The sequence below is a fragment of the Artibeus jamaicensis genome, unplaced genomic scaffold (genome assembly GCF_021234435.1).
Source record: "Artibeus jamaicensis isolate MK-2021 breed Jamaican fruit bat unplaced genomic scaffold, CSHL_Jam_final contig_540, whole genome shotgun sequence".
NCBI lineage: Eukaryota > Metazoa > Chordata > Mammalia > Chiroptera > Phyllostomidae > Artibeus > Artibeus jamaicensis.
The window spans coordinates 1,509,977-1,529,295 of NW_026521879.1; the positions used below are offsets into that span (position 1 = coordinate 1,509,977).

At 36.4% G+C, this 19,319-nt stretch overlaps 1 protein-coding gene across 4 annotated transcripts in view; it reads left to right on the forward strand.

The window, feature by feature from the left end:
* CPED1 (cadherin like and PC-esterase domain containing 1) overlaps positions 1-19,319 on the forward strand; it is a 296,506-nt gene that overhangs the window by 93,434 nt on the left and 183,753 nt on the right. For all 4 annotated transcript variants that reach the window (XM_053669962.1, XM_037139671.2, XM_053669963.1 and 1 more), the window contains 2 exons: positions 10,660-10,792; positions 12,107-12,275. In XM_053669962.1, the coding sequence (XP_053525937.1) occupies positions 10,660-10,792; positions 12,107-12,275 (302 nt within the window). The remainder of the gene's footprint in view (positions 1-10,659; positions 10,793-12,106; positions 12,276-19,319) is intronic.

Genomic DNA, 19,319 nt, shown 5'->3' on the forward strand with positions numbered 1-19,319 from the left:
AAGGGAAGCAGTGTTCCCATAGCCTTGGAGGGGCTTGATAACCAGTGTTCTCATAGCCCTGAGACTGAGTCCCAGAAACTGTTCCCATAACATGAAGTGGGCTTGCATGCACAGAATCATGCTATATTATATAATTTTTTCTGGCTTTTTGCCGTCTTTGCTTGTTCTAATACTTAAGAAGGCAGTAAGGACTCCCTGCTGGGTGCCACACTGGGGAGCAAGGGCCATGACATCTGTTATGCACAGACAGGCAGGGAGACACGTGGCTTGCAGCATGCATGACTCTCCCATCCCTGAGTAAAGGCATGTCCGACATCCCATGAATATTTGGCTCCATGAATATTCTCCGTCTGCCCAAATACCATGGACCTGTCAGGTCTTGAATGGTTGCAGCACAGGAAGCAAACCTGAAAAAAACAACAACAAAAAACAAACAAGCAAAAAACTGGAGTCTCATGCCAATTCTGAAATATCTGGTCAGAAACATGTGCGTTAATGTTAATGCAGGCTCCTGGGACTCATTGATCCTGTGAATGTTTAAAGAAATTTGGTAAATAAAAGCCAGGGTTGGGGATCGAAGGGAATGCTGAGTAAAGGGAAGCGTCCTCTGAGCAGTCAGCTGTAGTGGCAGGCTGGAAAGTAGGTGAGCAGTTTTGGAGCATAGTGCTGAAACCTGGATTTCAAATCATTTGATGGATAATGGCAGCCATGGACTTCTGTCACTTTTCACTCCAGATCCATGAAATTGAATGAGCACTTTCGAGTTTAGCTTTTCTCCTAATAGAAACTTCATGTACTTTTCCTTTAAATTGGAGTTTGTTCAGCTGACAGTGACCCCCCCTTCCCTCACTATGAAGAGTTCTAGCTGCCAACTTGGGCAACTGGCCCTGAACTTGGCCTGAGGGGATTGAGCCAACCATGGTAGGAGATGTGGGCAAAAATCGCCCCTTTGATAGAATGCTTGAGCACTCTGTTGGGTAAAGCAAACAGATAAACAGACGGAACACCTCCTCCAACAACTCATCTGACTCCAAAAGCCTTGAGGATTATTTTAAATTTTTAATAGTTCTTTCTTTTTTGAGGGAAGGCCGGTGCTTATTAATGAGTGATACTCATTAATATGGAGACAAAAATGTCAGCAGTTGGGTAATTAGCCCTTTTTAACACAATGACATTTTTGCCAAATTCTGTTTTTGTATCTCTTTTCTCTCCTTATGCACCCCTCTCTCACTCAACGTAACACTGTCTGGCATAATCTCTCTCTTCATTGGTCTCTTTGTCCACTCTCTTTTCTCCACTCATTTATGTAGATTAAAAAAGTCAATTTATCCATTCCTTTTATTCAAACAACGTAACAAAGACTTGATTCCCAAATAAGAATGTATCATTTTGTCTGAGAGGGAAAAGGAGGAAGGATATCTCTTCTTTTGACATTTTATCACCATTATCCAATAGTTTCCCATTTTGACTTAAAGCTAGCTTGAATTCTTTCCACTATATACAATCCAAGCTTTTCAATTCAGATTCCTTTGGCTGGTCTACAGAATCAAACTACAGCAGAGACCTGAAGTAGTTAACTCAGGACTTTGAACACCTGAGTGATGCCAGGCCTCACAGGATTTTTATAGGCAGTGACTACAAAGCTCTCATTTAAGATGAAATGACTGGGTGCCATAAAATTATCCTAAGACATTTTATGCATTTGGTAAGGAATGGCAAGATAAAAATGACTTGTTATCCATCATCCACTTATTTTAAGGCCTTTAAGTAGCAGCTTAGAACTGGAAGTCCCATCAGGGACATGCAAACAAGTGGTGTTAATTGAGATGGTGTGCTGATGTCAAAACTCTGAAGCTGAGTTGCAGTGTATTGGATCTTTGAAAAATAATTCATGTAGATGGCATCTTGGCAAAGGTACATGAAGAAGATATGAATAACATCCTTATAGAATATAGTTATTTGAATTTAATGGCCTGGTCTAAATTCTACCTGGAGAAGAGACAGTTAACTTCAAAGTTTAAAATCCAGACAAAAATGTAATCACCTAATTAACATATTTTTGTTTTGTTTTGTTTGTTGTCCTCACCCAAGGACATGCTTCGAGATTTTAGAGAGGGCAGATGGGAGGGAGAGAGAGAGGGAGAGGAACATCAATGTGAGAGAGAAAGATAGATTAGTTGCCTCTCTCTCCTATGCTCTGCCCTGACCAGGGATAGAGCCCGAAACATTTCAATTTATAGGATGATGCTCCAACTAACTGAGTCCTGCCAGCCAGGGCCCTAATTAACAGCTTTAAAGACCAAGGATTATTCAGCACTTCAGATATGAAGGCTCCTCCCACTTTGGCTCAATTAATTGATTTGTCCTTTAGTCATTTACAAGGCATGAAATAGGCTAATGAACCTGATTAGTTCCAAAGGTACCTAGCTAAGGTCAAACACTGAGACACTGTTTCAGAAACTCTTGTCAGGTGTTGCCTGGTTTCTGGCCTTGACCTTTGGGTCCTCACCCATTAGGAGTAGACTCTGTGTTATGATGCCTGTCAGCCCAACCTGCTTCCCCAGACTCCAATCATATTGCTGGTCCATTGGAGAGAAAAAATATGAGGACAAAATGGTTCCATAGAAAGATGCTTGTTGAGTGTCTTAATGAAAAAATCTCTTTTGACATAGTCCATGTTCTGGTATTTGGATCTTTGTCTCTCATTAAATTTCATTTTGATAATTGACTATAGTCTCTGCATATTTCATATTTTGGTCTCACTCTTTTAGAGTCAGATATTATGAAAAAAATTGATATTTTAAGTATATACATGGTTCATCTAATGCATTTGTTTGTAAATAATATTGATATAGAGAAGCAAATTGTCAGTAATATCATGCATGCTTTATTATACCAAGAAATAAGATAACAATTGAAAATTGAGTTGGTCTATGAAGTTGTCAACTATTAAAAGAGAAATATGTTAATTTGTGGTTTTATTTTAAAAAGGGCAATGACCCCAGTGTTTGTGTCTTACCTTTAAATTAGGATTGACTTTAATATACTTGAAAAAAATTTCAAATCACTGTTAGAGAATTTTGCTAAGTCATTAGCTATTCTGATGTAGTTATATCAATAATGTTTCATGTTTTCCTCCAGAAAATATTCCTGAGGAAAAAGTTTAATGTTCAAATGGGATTAAGTTATTTTTATGGTAGGTGGGCTTAGACAACTATTCTATTATCATATTTGTTGCACTCTGTATTACTATTTGATTGGGATTGTGTTTCAAATTGTTATTAATGATGTTCATTAATTTATGTTAAATTATTCATCTTTGGTTTTGTTGAAGTAGTCAAACATTATTTTTCTTTTCTTCTGGAAAATTCACTCAGAAAAACATCAAAGCAAAATTAAGCTGCCATAAAGTAATAAAACAATCTTTCATCCTATTTGGTCATTGCCGTGAAGTCCTAGGGGCAAGAAAATTGAAGTAGTAGTCTAGACATAGCTTTTATTACCAAAGAAAATGAGCTGAATTCAAGGTTCTTACATTGTCATGGTCAAAACATAGAGTAGTCCATGAGGAAAATTGTTTGTGTAGAATTACATGACTTTCACTCTTCCACTTGAAAAGAACAGAAATGAGAACATTTATGGCTCTCCATTTACTGAATGCTCAATAAACATTTGATTGATTGGTCAGTTGGTGAAAACTTTATACAATGACTACCCATTTAAAGAACATTGCAATGTCATTGATCTGGTCCATTTTTACATATCAAACTGTGTCTCCACTTACATCAGGACATGGACTTCATCTCATTTTCTATAACATAATGTGGAAGTTATTCTCTCCCCATAAGTACTATATTGAAGTACTATGCTATTTATATTTATAGTCTGAGGCTTCCTTATATAGTAATAGCATACAAAAAATATTCTGAAACTATAGATAGTAAACTACTGGTGTCAAAACTGATAGGTAATAGTATAATAATGTTATATTTTCAGGAGGAAATTTTGACTTTTGAGTTGCCTGATAGAACTCTGTATGAATAACACCCTTAAGCATTTGGCCAATGCTATTTGTACAAAATGAAAGTAAAAACTTATTAAAGAATTGATGTGTTTGGAGTATATAGATGTAAATTACATCATTTATGTTCAAGTAAGTCTAAAGAGACCAGAGAGTTTTATCTACCTTTCTGTCAAATCTGTTGACTAAGAGGTAGTTTTGTTTAAATTTGTATTGGTTCTTTGCAAAGAAGTCATTCCCTGAACAAAATAGAGAAATACACCTAAATTTTACACTAATTGGGTCAGTCTGTGTCTTATTTCATCCACAGACACTTAGAATGAAAGCAGAACTCCTTAAAAATACATGGAGCTGTACAGGAAACGAACTGCTTTGCTGGAATACTGCATTGCTAAAATAGAATCTGTAAAAAACAGAGGGTGTCTTATAGGCTACTTATGTGTTTTAGTTTGGTCTACACAACATTTTGTTTATCCCACATACTTCCTGCTTTGTTCTTAAGAGGCTAATGTCAAATGTCAGATATTTAAGAATCATGTAAAAGAGGATTTAATAGATCAGCCTTTATTTGATAGTCTGCAGTGATAAGAAGCCCTTAGAGTTGAAAAAATTCATAGGGGTAAGTTTTAGTTACACTTACAAGTTTCTAAAGTTGTAAGCAGGTTTTCTAGGTTATAGAAAAAGATTATACTAAACTTCTATTACTAGTTGGTATTTAATATCTTTGAGTGTTTTATATATGCCAAATGCTGTACAAAGTACTTTAAAGGAATTTTCATATTTATTTCTCTCAAAGTCCGTATGAGGTAGATTCTTATTACTATTACTATTATTACCCTCATTTTTTAGTAAAGGTACTGAACTTAAATAAATAGTTCATGGCCACATCAATGAATAGAAATCCATTAATAGACAGGAGTTAGGCCTTTAAAAATAAATGTTATTTGGGATACTACTTGTAAAATATTTTTGAAGGAAAAATTTATCAGCAACTATATGACAATATGCTGGGCAAATTAGAACATGTGTCTTTATTGGGTTCACCCATGTCTCCTTGGGCCCAGGTTCAGTCTGCCTGGTCCAGCCCCCATACAGCTTTCCCCTTGGCTGGCTGCTGGTGACTGCAAACATGGCTTCCTATGCTCACATGGGTTCCAGGGACTCTGCTGACCCTGGACACCTCAGGGTATCCCTCTCTGCCTCCACTGGTGCTGCCTCAGTGCTGGGGCAGCGTCCTGATATAGCCGAGCCAATCAGGCCACTCTAGTAGACACCCCATTCAAGGTGAGAGAGAAAACCAATCCTTGCCCATGTTATACTCATTTCCCAGGCTGTGAACAGAACGGTTCACCTAAAATTCTAGCAAAACTGCTCAGCACTTGGCTTGCTCATTCTTTTCATTTTGGCCCCCTTTTCTGTGATTAGTGTACATATCTCATATCTGAGTCAGAGGAAGGAGAAGACTAGCGCCAAAATACATTATTTTCCAAGTACAGGGTTTATTCTGGATATTCTCCACTTGCCTTTCCACATTCATTCTACCAGGGGCCCAATTTGTGGCCTATGGGCCATGTGCAGTCCAGGATGGCTATGAACACAGCCCAACACAAAATCGTAAATTCACTTAAAACCTTTTTTTTTTTTTTTGCTCATCAGTTTTCATTAGCGTTTGTGTATTTAATGTGTGGCCCAAGACAAGTCTTCTTGCAGGGTGGCCCAGAGACGCCAAAAGGTTGGATACCCCTGCCAGATCTTTCCCGAGAAGGCTGTCCCCCACGGACTGCATCAGCAGGGCTCCCTGGCACCCTGACTTCAGATGGGAGAGCAGAGCTCAGGCAGAGAGTTTGTTCTCTGGCTTCTTCCCTGCTGGACCCGGTGTGGAAGTTCCTGACCTCTTCTACCTGAGGCCATGGCTTCTGCTCAGTTCCTCCCCCACAGTTGTGCTTTTGGCCTGGTTCTGTAATTGTCCCCTTTCTGGACTGGGGGTGGCAAGCGCTTCCATTTGTCAGCCACGGGGAGCTTTACTACTTATTGCTGTTAGTCTTGAACTCTTCCCTCACGCTTGTTTGTTGACATTCCCTTCTTTAATAGTCTCTTGGTTAAGTTTCTTGGTTAGCAGTCTCTTCAGTTACCCCTTTGATCCTGCCACTCATCCATTTTCTCCCAACACCCTGACAGAGTTATTTTCTGGCTATGACTTTAGTGTGTACGTATATTAGTTTATACTTGCTATGCATGTAAATTCTGAGAATATTTTTGCATAGCTTTTATGCCTGCAGGCTAAGGACTAAGATTTGTAAGTGTCCTCAGGCAAGAAGAACAATTAGTACACCCACTAATAGTCCTTATTTATACTTCTAATCTCAAAGCTAATCGTTAATAATTAATTAAGGCCTTTGGCATCACTGGAAGCTTTAAAATAATAAAATACTGGCTAACTTCAGCTTCCTAATACTAAATGCAAGACAATATTCAAACATTTGTAAAATATAATTATATTTTCACTATTTATTTCCCCTTATTAGCTATGGGGAAAATATTAAATAAAAAGGGGAAGGATTTACAGGAACTAGTATAAAGGACACATGGACAACAACTAAGGGGGGTGGAAATGGGAGGGAGGTGGGGAGTATGGGAGGGTGGACTGGGATGGGAGTAAAAGACAGAATACTGTAGTTGAAAAATAATTAAATAAAAAATAAAGATCAGGAAGAAGACAGGAAAAAAAGAGAAAAATAAATAAATACATAAATATATAAATAAATAAATAATACAATATAAATTTGGTGGCTAATCTTTGCTAGTACAAGTGTTTTCCAGTATTGGTCTTTGTCTGTGATGTTCATATATATAATTATATGTCATGAGAAGGGAAAACATAAATAACCAAGTAAATACTTTAATACATTGAAATATTATTTTGTTTTAACTCCATGTTGGCTTAACCTCCCAAAACTAGTTCATTGCTAGAACAGACACTTACTGACCACTTGTTTTGTATGAGCACTGGGTTTAGTGATGTGGGGCATTCAGAAAATTCATGGGGAATCATATTCTGGATTCTAGAATGTTCCTTGATGATGTCACATGCCCATTAAGTATTGGTTGTAAAGAATCAAACTGAAAACCCATGTCTCATGGTTCAGGTTTAATCTTCCTTTTCATAAAACTGTACTATAGTCAGCAGGTGCCTGGCCAACAAGATATTGAAAGGCACAATACAGGCAGTCTTCAGGTATCCTAACGAATTGTTTATTTTTATTATGGGTGAGTGGTGAAGTTATAGGCTTTAGAGTTCTTTAAAATAAGCTAAGGGTAATAAGTAAATAAAAGTTCATATAATATTTTATATCTGTATTTGCTATCTATTAAGTTCTCAAAGTATGGGGTAAGAAAACCCTAAAGACACATGCGTGGCCCTCCATATTTAATTACTTTCTGAAAATATTTAATAAATGTGTTAATGAATTACAAGGCTGTTTGAACACTGTTTGTATCATAGACCCTCATCTCACAAATTCTTTCCAAAAACAAAAGCTAGTTTTGACATTTTCATAGATTTCTAGGCTCTTTGTGTGTGTCCAAGAGAGAAAGGGAATGGAAATTAAGACAAGTGGGTTGGACTGGTCCATCGAGAGCCCTTGCTAGAAATGCCAAAGGAGAGATGTAAGGAGTGGGGGCCGCTGACACACCTTTGACTCAGTCAAATAAAAACGTTTGGCACTTAAAGTTTCTATAACTATGAAAGTGCTATAAAATGTACTTGCAGCTTTTTAAATGTATCAGCAGAACTTATTTTTAATTTTTGGCTGTAATCAAGTGGAAGTGACTTTAGATGTCAGGGGACCTGTAATTATAGGATTTTGTTTATTCATTTAGTTAAAATCATAAATGTAACCTCCAAACCTGGAATAATATAATTGAAAGTGTAATATATATGTGTGCATGTATACACATACACAACACACTCACAAATGGTAAAAATTACTTTACTTAATATTCATTTCCATTGTTTGACCACAGTTTTAGAGGCCAATGTGGAAATCTGACATATTCTTTGCAATTCCTAGATTGGATTCCTTCAAGTACATGGCATGGGCTCCCCCACTTGAACTAAACCAAAAGAGTGACATTAAATTTGTTTACTCTTTTGACATATTTCTTGAGTACTCCCTCAAAATTATTGAGCTACTACCTGGGTGAAACACTTAATATGTCTAGTTTCTTCAAGGTCACTTCTGTCTGGGCTTCAAATTGGTGCTTTGCTTCTGGGCAGTCAAGGTAAAGGGAATTCGGAGTAAGTTACACTGTTCTCTTATACAAAAAAAAAAGGCTACAAACTAGTGCTTCAGAGGAGACAAAATTTTTCCTAGTGTTAAATTCTAAAAATGTCTATTTAGTGAAAAAAAAACAGGTATTGTCTTTCTACAAATTTAATATACAAAATTGTCTAGTGAAAAAAAATCCCCTTATTACTGAAAATCTAAAGAATTACACAAACACTTCAACTGATTCTTTAAAAAAAGCAATGACCTTAAGGACTCTTCATTTGCCACCTCCAGAAACAAGCAGTTTGAATATTCCTTTTATTAAGATGTGTTAGAATGTCATTAACAGGGAAGCTTCATAAATAGGCTATCACTTTTTGAGAGAGATCAGACCATGCTAAATAATGAGATATGGGAATACATTGAACAGCTTGACTTCTGCTGACTTTTACTTAAGAGTGTGAAGTGTTTTAAATTAGACTATGTTAGTATTGATGAAATGTGCACTGGGGAAAAATAATTTAAAGGCTTTGTTCCATTTTGAGAGCTAGATATATTGTATAATTTTAAAATAAAGCACTGTGACCGGGCAGTAAGGAAGCAATAACTCTCACATGCTGTTGAAGACAGTGGGAATCAGGGCAACCTTTTTGAAGCCGATTTAGTGATAATATCTGTCAAATTTGCAATGCATCTACTCACTGACCTGGCAATTATACATGCAGATTAAAATTGACCCTGGATAGATTTGTAAAAGTACACCAAAATAGATGTACAAAAGCATTCACTACAGTACCTTTGAAATAGTAAAAGGAAAACATTAGAAAAATAATCTAAATATACAACAAAAAATGAATGGTTAAATTAAATGTATATTCATTTAACCACACTCTATAAGCCAATAAGAAGTATAGGGTAATTCTGTATATGCTACTATGGAAGGGACGCCAGGGTGGGTTAGTTGGTGGACAAGCCAGACGCAGACGACAATAGTGGCTCTTGGATCACTTAAAAAGCAGAAATACAAATGCTCCTTGGCTTAGGATGGGACTACTTCCTGATAAACGCATCATAGGTTGAAAATACATTTAATATATGGAACCTGCTGAACATCACAGCTTAGCCTATTCTGCATTAAATGTGTTCAGAACACTTACAGTAACGTACAGTTGGGCAGAATCACCTAATGCAGTGAATACACTGTAGAGTATCCATTGTTTACAGCAGTGATTTTCAACTGCTGTGCCACAAGAACTTTTAAAACATGCAGCACCTGACTATTTAGTCAGATGCACTGACCTCTTTTTCTTAGTTTGTCAACTAAAGAAAAATAAGACCAACACAACAATAGTCATTCTATGTGAATGAATCAAAATTATACCTATTTTTTCAGATTGACAAAAAATGTATATATTTTTGGTATGCCACAGAATTTTAGTAAATAGTTTATATATGCCATGAGATGAAAGAGGTTGAAAGTCGCTGGTTTAAAGTGTCATATGGCAGGGCTGACTTGGAGCTGCAGGTCACTGCTACTGCCCAGCATCACAAGGAAGTATGGTACCACACATCTCCAGCCTGGGAAAAGACCAAAATCCAAAACTTGAAGTATGGTTTCTGTTGAATGTGTATTGCATCATACGGTCAAAAAATCGTGAGTCAGGGACTGTCCTTACCTACATGTACAGGTTTAGGTAGATATATTGATATTGATATATCTTGATATTCAAGTTATATATTGAAGATAATATGCATCTTATCAATTTTCTACTTAGCTGGATGGTAAAGTGAATATGTAAACTTTGGCTTTGACTTGAAAGGGAGGGATCCTACATGGGGGTGGGTTGCTGGATGCTTTTCTTTTCAATAGTTTTCTCTACAATTTAATTTTTAAAATTATGTACATCTATTTTTTAAAAAATATCAACATGAGTGTTTTAAAGTCACTATTGTTGGTCTGTTATATAATGCAAAAACCCAATAAATAATACTTACAAAATAATAAATCACTGTTGTTAGGTCATGGAGCATGACACAGTCTACACACAAAAGACTATGTTGTTAGGAAATAAACTCAAGTTGTCTATGGAATATGCTCCTTGCAAACCAAGTCAGCTCCCCATATGGAGAGCGCATCTCCGACCTGTGTGGCAGATCAGTCTGCTTGGTATAGGGCAGTTGGAGACGTCATGTCTACCCCCTCTTCTGAGCGAGAAAAGTTCAAATCAGATATTACACTTGTTTTCCTAGTCTGTAGTAGGAAAAATACTACAAAACAAAGGTGGTTTTAACACAGCAGGCTCTATTTGGGAAGCAATTTCAAAAGGAAGCAATAGAATGACTGGTTATTGCTCCCCGGAATCTTTTCAGAACTGCGACTTCTGGTGAGCCCCTCTGTGTGTTTGGACCAGAGCACACAATTCAAGCCGAATACTTGGAGTCACCTCTCAAAAACAGTGAAGCCACAGATGTGGAAATCATGGGCCTGGAGACATGAACAACTGTAAGTTAATCATTTGAATTGTTATGTCCAGCATGTATGTTAGGAGACAGCTTACAAGAGAAAAATGCTGAACAGATCTTGGGGTTTTTGTAGGTTTGAATTATTAGGTCTCTTTCATAAATTTTTGGCTATCTCTTTTTAATAAAGAATGCATCATTGATTTTCTTCCAGACTAATTTGAACCTCTCCTGCCATAGAATAAACATTTGGGTAAAAAGGACTCTTATCTAGGAAGTTAAATGAATGTAAATTGAATTTAAAACCTCGAAAAGGTGAAACTATAGAACTTTAACTTTCATTTTATACTCAAATGACATTGCCTTAGTCTATGAATATGGCTGAAGGAATTTTTTTCCTAATTACTTTTTTTTATGGTTCCCAGGATCTGAGAAAGCAACTTGGGGTACCATATTATTCAAATTATCTCTAGGGAAATAATTTTGTAAAGTAGATAAATTAAGGGATTTTAATTATCTTATCCAAGGCACCAAATGCTTTTCCTCATCTAATTTTATAATCAATAGGTAGTATTGCCACAGTTAATAGTAGTTATTGAAGAATCATGTGTATCTTTTATTTACCTATCCTTCTGAAGTCGAAATAGCACAATCTTCTCATTGATCAAAGTTAGATACTTTGAATATAGAAATGTGGTGCAAAAAAGCAAATAGTTATACATTTTGGTACCATTTATGATGAAAGTACACTTGCTTCATTATAAAACATTAAACTAGCATTAGTTTCCTTTATAGACTAAAGTGTTTGCCTCATATTTTATTTCTTAAATTAACTCCTAATAATTTGTGATGAGAGTTATTAAGTAGAAACAAACTAGTGGGGAAAATATTTTGGCATATTTTTGGCAACCTGTCCACTATTGAGAAACATAACATCTTTTCTTATCAAGGAAAAGGTAAAGTAAAGGCAGGCAAGGGCAGAGCCAGAAAAATTCAGGTATTTCACTGTTCCCTAAGCTTTCATTTGTATAATTTTTGTTATAATGGTACCATACATGACTAATTAAAAAATTTTAAACCTTCAAACCTTAATTTATGTGCAATTTTTGTACCTTTCTTAAAAAATATTTTGATTAAATCTGCCTGTGTGAGAAACTCATTAATTTGATCCTTTTCTCTGTATCTGTACTCACCCTGGTAGTGATGCTAATAAACAGTGAACTTGTTTAAGGAAATGTGGACACTGAAGGCTGGGGTCCGACGAAAGATAGACAAGTGTACAAAGCTTTGTGGTGATTTACAAATTACATACTCACCCTACAATGTGGGCCACGAACTGTGCTGTTTTATTTTTTAGGGATCGAACCACAGTCCTTGCTCCACATGAAGCAGTTTTCAGAGCTGAAGATCTATCTGTGATTCTTAAAGCATATGTGCTGGTGACGTCCTTGACCCCTTTGCGTGCATTCATTCACTCAACTGGCACAGTTTGGGATCCACCAAAGAAGAAACGCTTCACTGTTAAGGTAAAATTTCCATCAAGCTGATATTTCTCAAAAAGTGTACTGAGGAGAAGTAAAGTGAGTTGGGCTGCCTTTCTCTAATCTTTAGGATGATCAAATCCCATTAAACAAAAATTGCACCATTTTATTGCTGGAAGCAGAGATTTTCATTGGACAGTTGGTCCAAAAATGAACTTGAAGCAGCTTAATTCACTAGAGATCATAAAGTCTACATCTTTTTTTTTTTTTTTTGCTGAATTCATCATTTTAGTTTAGTTCTTTGACCTGTTACAAAGCTGGTTCTCAACTGTATTCTATTTTTCTTGACTTTTCACTATTCAAGAAAAATATCATCAATGCAACACATAAAAACATACAAATTTTGCCCTTATGGTTTTGCTTCATTCTTTGGAAACAAAATGCCTATTTCACTACAACAGTATGTACAGAATATTTGCCAAGTGAAAAACAAAGCCCTCAGGTGGTGCCAATACAGTAGCAAGCATTAATATAAAGGAGGATGAGAAAGTTTTCAGTAAAGGAAATCATAACAACACAAAAAGTTTAGTTATAAAAGGTTACTCAGGTTAACTCAGTTAAAAAATTTCTACTGACAATGTGTTTGATAAATGTTAAGGTAGTTCCAATTCTATAGAAATAATTGTTTAGAGGACACATGCAAGGTGATTTGCCTGGTCAGAATTTCATCCCCTAAACGCTTAGGAAGAAAAGCCCTAAGAGGAGGAACTTCCCTCCATTATAACCCATCACATTCAAGGTTTGAGAGAAAAAAGGATGGGGGAGTGAACATAATCTCACACATTTCCTCATCGAGCCCTCACCTGAGCAGGTGGACTTCACGTCCTTACCAGGAAAGGAGGAGGCAGAGCCATCGCAAGGGAGAGGAGGAGGGAAAGCCTCAGTGGCCACCCTCCCCACACTCCAGGTCTCTGTGCACCACCACCACTGGCCAGAGCCTCTCAAAACAGTGTTCAGAATCTTTTTCACACAGGTTTTTATTATGTGTCTCTGTTAAGTTCATGCTTCAATCTCACTTCAGCTAGGCTGGTTCACCATCTTGATAAAAAACAAAAACAAACAAACAAAAAAAAAACTGGAGGCTTCTAGGTACTCCAAATAGTTTGTTAAAGTTTTACTTCTTTTGCATTTTAACATTACTTCCCCAACCACAGTAGCAATGACTGGTAGAAATGATAGGCACTTTTGTGATAGTTTTTATGGACCTCCTAATGTTATATCATGAGAAAAGAAAATTCTCTGTGATTTGATTTCTTTATATTTTCACACTATTTTACTATTTTGTTTTTCATTTGCATCTTTGTTGCATCTGTGGGACAGATACAAGCTGCAGTTGTAGCTGAGGAAAGCACATAGTTCTTGTCATTTTCCTCCCCTCTGTGGGATTTGTCTTTTCAAGATCTTGCCTTATTATTCTGGATAACACTGTTACCTGCTCCCAAAGGGAAGAGGTAGTGCAGCTTCCTGGGCGAATGCATTAGCAAATGATTACTCCTCATGAGATTCAAGTTATACTTAATGCTACAGGTAGAGTTCAGAAAACAAAGGAATAATTATTTACCTGTCATCTGAAGTACTTATTGCTTCCGCCAAAACAAATAGATTATACTTATCTGTTAAATCAGTATTGCCCTCCAAACACTGCTTTCTCTTGGTATTTTTAGATATGAAAAAATACGCAGAAGCAGTTCTCAGTGCTAATGTGGAAGATAGCACCAAAAACCACTTTAAAGACTCATCACATGACATCACAGTTTTATTAAACCCTGTTCTTAAATTTCACAAAACATAATGTGTGTGCGTGCACTGAGCCCTGAATTCAAAGGCTAAATTACTTAGTTAAATCAGTAGTGATTTATGCACTCTGCAGTGAGGCAAGCCCTCTAAACTGGTTATCTGTGGCCATTTATAGAATATTCTGGCAGCTAAAGAAGGTCTGAAAGTAATAACAGATATAACTATGAGCTCATTTATTTCCAGTTAGGTCTGCTGCTAGATACTTTATCTGCTAAAGCTTTGGAGAGAGCTGAAAAATATCAAGGAAAGGAAATTTGAGTAATAGTGGGCAGTATAAATTTGTAAACTATATTTATAGTTTCCCTAAAATTCTCTTCTATAAAATAAAAATAATTTAAAATTTAAGTGTTAGTATTTCCAATGGATTTCAAATTTAAAAGGGGGAGGAAGATGGAAAAAAGGAAAAAAACTAATAGCAAATGAAACATTTGCTTACTATATTATTTGATCCAATTTTCTAGGTAGATATCCTTCCCTCCTCATTTTTGTTCTTTACTCAAATGGGAGTAAATTAGATACACTGACTTATGTCTTGCTTTTATCAAGTAAGTATATCTTAAAGATTTTTTCATATTATTTTATTTTTTTTATCTGATTTATTTAAAAAAGGAAAGAAAAAAAAACATTTTACCCATTTTTTCCTCCCAACCCCCACTGTTCACCCTTGGAAGCCACCAGTGTGTTCTCTGTATCTATGAGCTTTTTTTATGTATATTTTATTTTTATTTTTTACGTGAATTTTCTTTTATTTTTTTCTTTTATTTATTTTTAAATTTTATTGTTATTTTTCAAGTAGAGTTTTTTTTGTCTATTTCTCCCATCCCAGCATCCCCCACCCCTTGCTCCCCACCTCCCTCCCATTTCCACCCCCTTAGTTCTCATCCCTGTGTCCTTCCTATTTGTTCCTCCAAATCCCTCCCCCTTTTTCCCCTTAACTTCCCTTCCCTCTCCCCTCTGGTCACTGCCCACTTGTTCTCTATTTCAGTGTCTTTGTTTTTTTTTTTCTGCTTGCTTGTTTGTTTTGTTGTTTAGCTTCCTGTTAAAGGTGAGATCATATGGTATTTGTCCTTCAATGCTTGGCCTATTTCACTCAACATAATGCTTTCCAGTTCCATCCATGTTGTTGCAAAGGGTAGTAGCTCCCTCTTTATCTCTGCTGCATAGAATTCCATTGTGTATATGTACCACAATTCTTTGATCCATTCATTTACTGATGGGCACCTAGGTTGCTTCCAACTCTTGGCTATTGTAAATTGTGCTGCTATGAACATTGTGGTGCATAGGTTCTTTGATATTGATGTTTTAGGATTCTTAGGATATAATCCCAGCAGTGGAATTGCTGGGTCAAAAGGCAGGTCAATTTTTATTTTTCTGAGAAAATTCCATACTGCTTTCCATAATGGTTGTACCAGTCTGCAATCCCACCAACTGTGGACTAAGGACCCCTTTTCCCCACAACCTCTCCAACATTTGTTGTTTGTTGCTTTGTTTATGATAGCTATCCTGACCAGTGTAAAGTCGTATCTCATTGTGGTTTTAATTTGCATCTCTCTGATAGCTAACGATATTGAGCATCTCTTCATGTGTCTCTGGATGTTCTGTATGTCCTCCTTGGTGAAGTGTCTGTTCAAGTCCTTTTCCCATTTTTTAATTGGGTTGGGTGTCTTCTTAGAGTGGAATTGTGTAAGTTCTTTGTATATTTTGGAGATTAAACCTTTGTCTGAGGTATCATTGGCAAATATGTTTTCCCATACAGTTGGTTGTCTTGCTAATTTAATACTGTTTTCTTTAGCCAAACAGAAGCTTTTTATTTTGATGAGATCCCATTTGTTTATTCTTTCCTTTATATTCCTTGCTCTAGGGGACATATCAGTAAAAAAGCTGCTATGTGAAATATCTGAGATTTTCTTGCCAATGTTCTCCTTTAGGACTTTAATGGTGTCACGGCTTATATTTAAGTCTTTTATCCATCTTGAATTTATTTTGGTATATGGTGTAAGTCTGTGCTCAAGTTTCATTTTTTTTGCACGTATCTGTCCAGTTCTCCCAACACCATTTGTTGAAGAGGCGATTTTTACACCATTTTATGTTACTGCCCCCTTTGTCAAATATTAATTGACTGTAGAGAGTTGGGTTGATTTCTGGGCTCTCTGTTCTGTTCCATTGGTCTATGTGCCTGTTTTTATGCCAGTACCAGGCTGTTTTGATTACAGTGGCCTTGTAATACAGTTTGATATCAGATATTGTGATCCCTCCTACTTTGTTCTTCTTTCTCAAAAAGTGCAGCTGCTATTCGGGGTTGTTTATGGTTCCATATAAATTTTTGAAGTGTTTGTTCTATGTCTGTGAAATATGCCATTGGTACTTTAATAGGTATTGCAATGAATGTGTATATTGCTTTGGGTAGTATGGACATTTTGATGATGTTAATTCTTCCAATCCATGAACAAGGTATGTTTCCATTTGTTTGTGTCTTCCTTGATTTCTTTCTTCAGGGCTGTGTAGTTTTCTGCATACAGGTTTTTTACCTCCTTAGTTAGGTTTATTCCCAGATATTTTATTTTTCTTTTTGCTATATCAAATGGGATTTTTTCCTTGATTTCTGCTTCTGCTGATTCATTGTTCGTATACAAAAATGCCTTGGATTTCTGGATATTGACTTTGTAACCAGCTGTTTTGCCAAATTCATTAATTAATTCGAGCAGTTTTGGGGTAAAGTCTATAGGATTTTCCATATACACTATCATGTCATCTGCAAACAGTGACAGTTTTGCTTCCTCCTTTCCTATTTGGGTGCCTTTTATTTCCTTTTCTTGCCTGATTGCTGTGGCTAAAACTTCCAATACTATATTGAATAGAAGTGGTGAGATTGGACATTCTTATCTTGTTCCTGATCTTAGTGGAAAAGATTTTAGTTTTTGCCCATTGAGTATGATGTTGGCTGTAGGTCTCTCATATATGGCCTTTATTATATTGAGAAACGCTCCCTGTATTTCCACTTTGCTGAGTGTTTTTATCATAAATGGGTATTGTACCGTATCAAAAGCCTTTTCCGCATCCATTGATATGATCATATGGTTTTGTCTTTGCTTTTGTTTATGTGATGAATTACATTTACTGATTTACGAATATTGAACCATCCTTGCATCCCTGGGATGAATCCCACTTGGTCATGGTGTATGATCTTTTTGATATATTGTTGGATGCGATTTGCCAATATTTTGTTGAGGATTTTAGCATCTATGTTCATCAGCGATATTGGCCTGAAGTTTTCTTTCTTTGTTGTATCTCTCTCTCTGGTTTTGGAATTAGGATGATGCTGGCTTCATAAAAAGAATTTGGGAGTTTTCCATCCTTCTGGATTTTTTGGAATAGTCTGTGGAGAATAGGGGTTAGCTCTTCCTTAAATGCTTTGTAGAATTCTCCTGTGAAACCATCTGGTCCAGGGCTTTTGTGTGATGGGAGTTTTTTGATTACTGCTTCAATTTCTTTTGCTGTTATTGGTGTGTTTAGATTTTCTGCTTCTTTTTCACTGTTTTGGAAGATTGTATTTTTCTAGAAATGTGTCCATTTCCCCTAGGTTCTCAAATTTCTTGGCATACAGTTCTTCATAGTAATTTCTTACAATCCCTTCTATTTCTGTGGTATCAGTTGTAATCTCTCCTCTTTCATTTCTGATTGTGTTTATTTGAGTCCTCTCTCTTCTTTTCTTGATGAGCCTACTTAAAGGCTTGTCTATTTTGTTTATCTTCTCAAAGAACCAACTCCTGGATTCATTGATCCTTAGAATTGTGATTTTAGTTTCTATGTCATTTAATTCTGCTCTAATCTTGGTTATTTCCTTCCTTCTGCTTGCTCTGGGCTGTCTTTGTTGTTGTTCCTCAAGTTCTTGAAGGCATAGGGTTAGGTTGTTTGTTTGAAATGTTTCTATCTTCTTTAGGTAGGCCTGTATTGCTATAAACTTCCCTCTCAGGACTGCCTTCGCTGTGTCCCATAAGTTTTGGGTTGTTGTGAGATAATTTTCATTTGTTTCCAGAAACGTTTTGATTTCTTCCCTAATTTCATTCTTGACCCATTCGTTGTGTAATAGCATACCATTCAGTCTCCATGATTTTGGGTGCTTTGGGTGTTTTTCTTTGGGGTTGGTTTTCAATTTCAGTCCCTTGTGGTCAGAGAAGATGCTTGGTATGATTTCAATTTTCTTGAATTTGTTGAGGCTCGTTTTGTGTCTTATCATGTGGTCTAGCTTTGAAAATGTTTCATGTGCATTTGAAAAGAATGTGTATTTAGCTTCTTTGGGATGAATGGCTCTCTCTATATATATATATCAGTTAAGTCCATCCTACTCTAAGGTGTTGTTTAATGCAGCAATATCTTTGTTGATATTTTATTTGGAAGATCTGTCCATTTTTGATAGTGGGGTGTTAAAATCCCCTACTATAATTGTGCTGCTGTCAATATCTTTCTTGAAGTCCTCTAAGATTTTCTTGATATATTTGGGTGCCCCTATGTTTGGTGCATATATGTTTACAATGTTAATGTCTTCTTGGTGGATTCTTCCCTTGAGTACAATGAAGTGACCTTCTGGGTCTCTATTTATGGCCCTTTTTTGGAAGTCTATTTTGTCCGATATGAGAATTGCTACCCCAGCTTTTTTTTTCTTGTTCATTTGCTTGGAAAACTTGTTTCCAGCCTTTCACTTTTAGTCTGTGATGGTCTTTTGTCCTGAGGTGGGTCTCTTGTAGGCAGCATATGTGTGGGTCATGCTCTCTTATCCATTGAGCTATTCTGTGTCTTTTGATTGGAGCATTTAATCCATTTATGTTTAAGGTTATTATTGATAGGTAGTTATTCGTTGCCATTTTTGTACCTGTGTTCCTCTCTGTCTCCCTCTTTCCCTTCCTTTCCTTAAAGCAGCCCCTTTAGTATTTCTTGTAGGACTGGTTTGGTGGAGGAGTATTCTTTTAGGCTTCTTTTGTCTTGGAAGCTCTTTATTTGGCTTTCTATCTTGATTGAGAGCCTTGCTGGGTAAAGTAGCCTTGGTTGTAGGCCTCTGGTTCTCATTACTTGGAATATTTCTTGCCATTCTCTTCTTGCTTGGAGTGTTTCCATTGAGAAGTCAGTAGCTAACCTTATTGGGGCTCCCCTGTATGTTACTTTTTTTTTTCTCCCTTGCTGCCTTTACGATTCTCTCTTTGTCTTGGAATTTTGTCATTTTGATAATGATGTGTC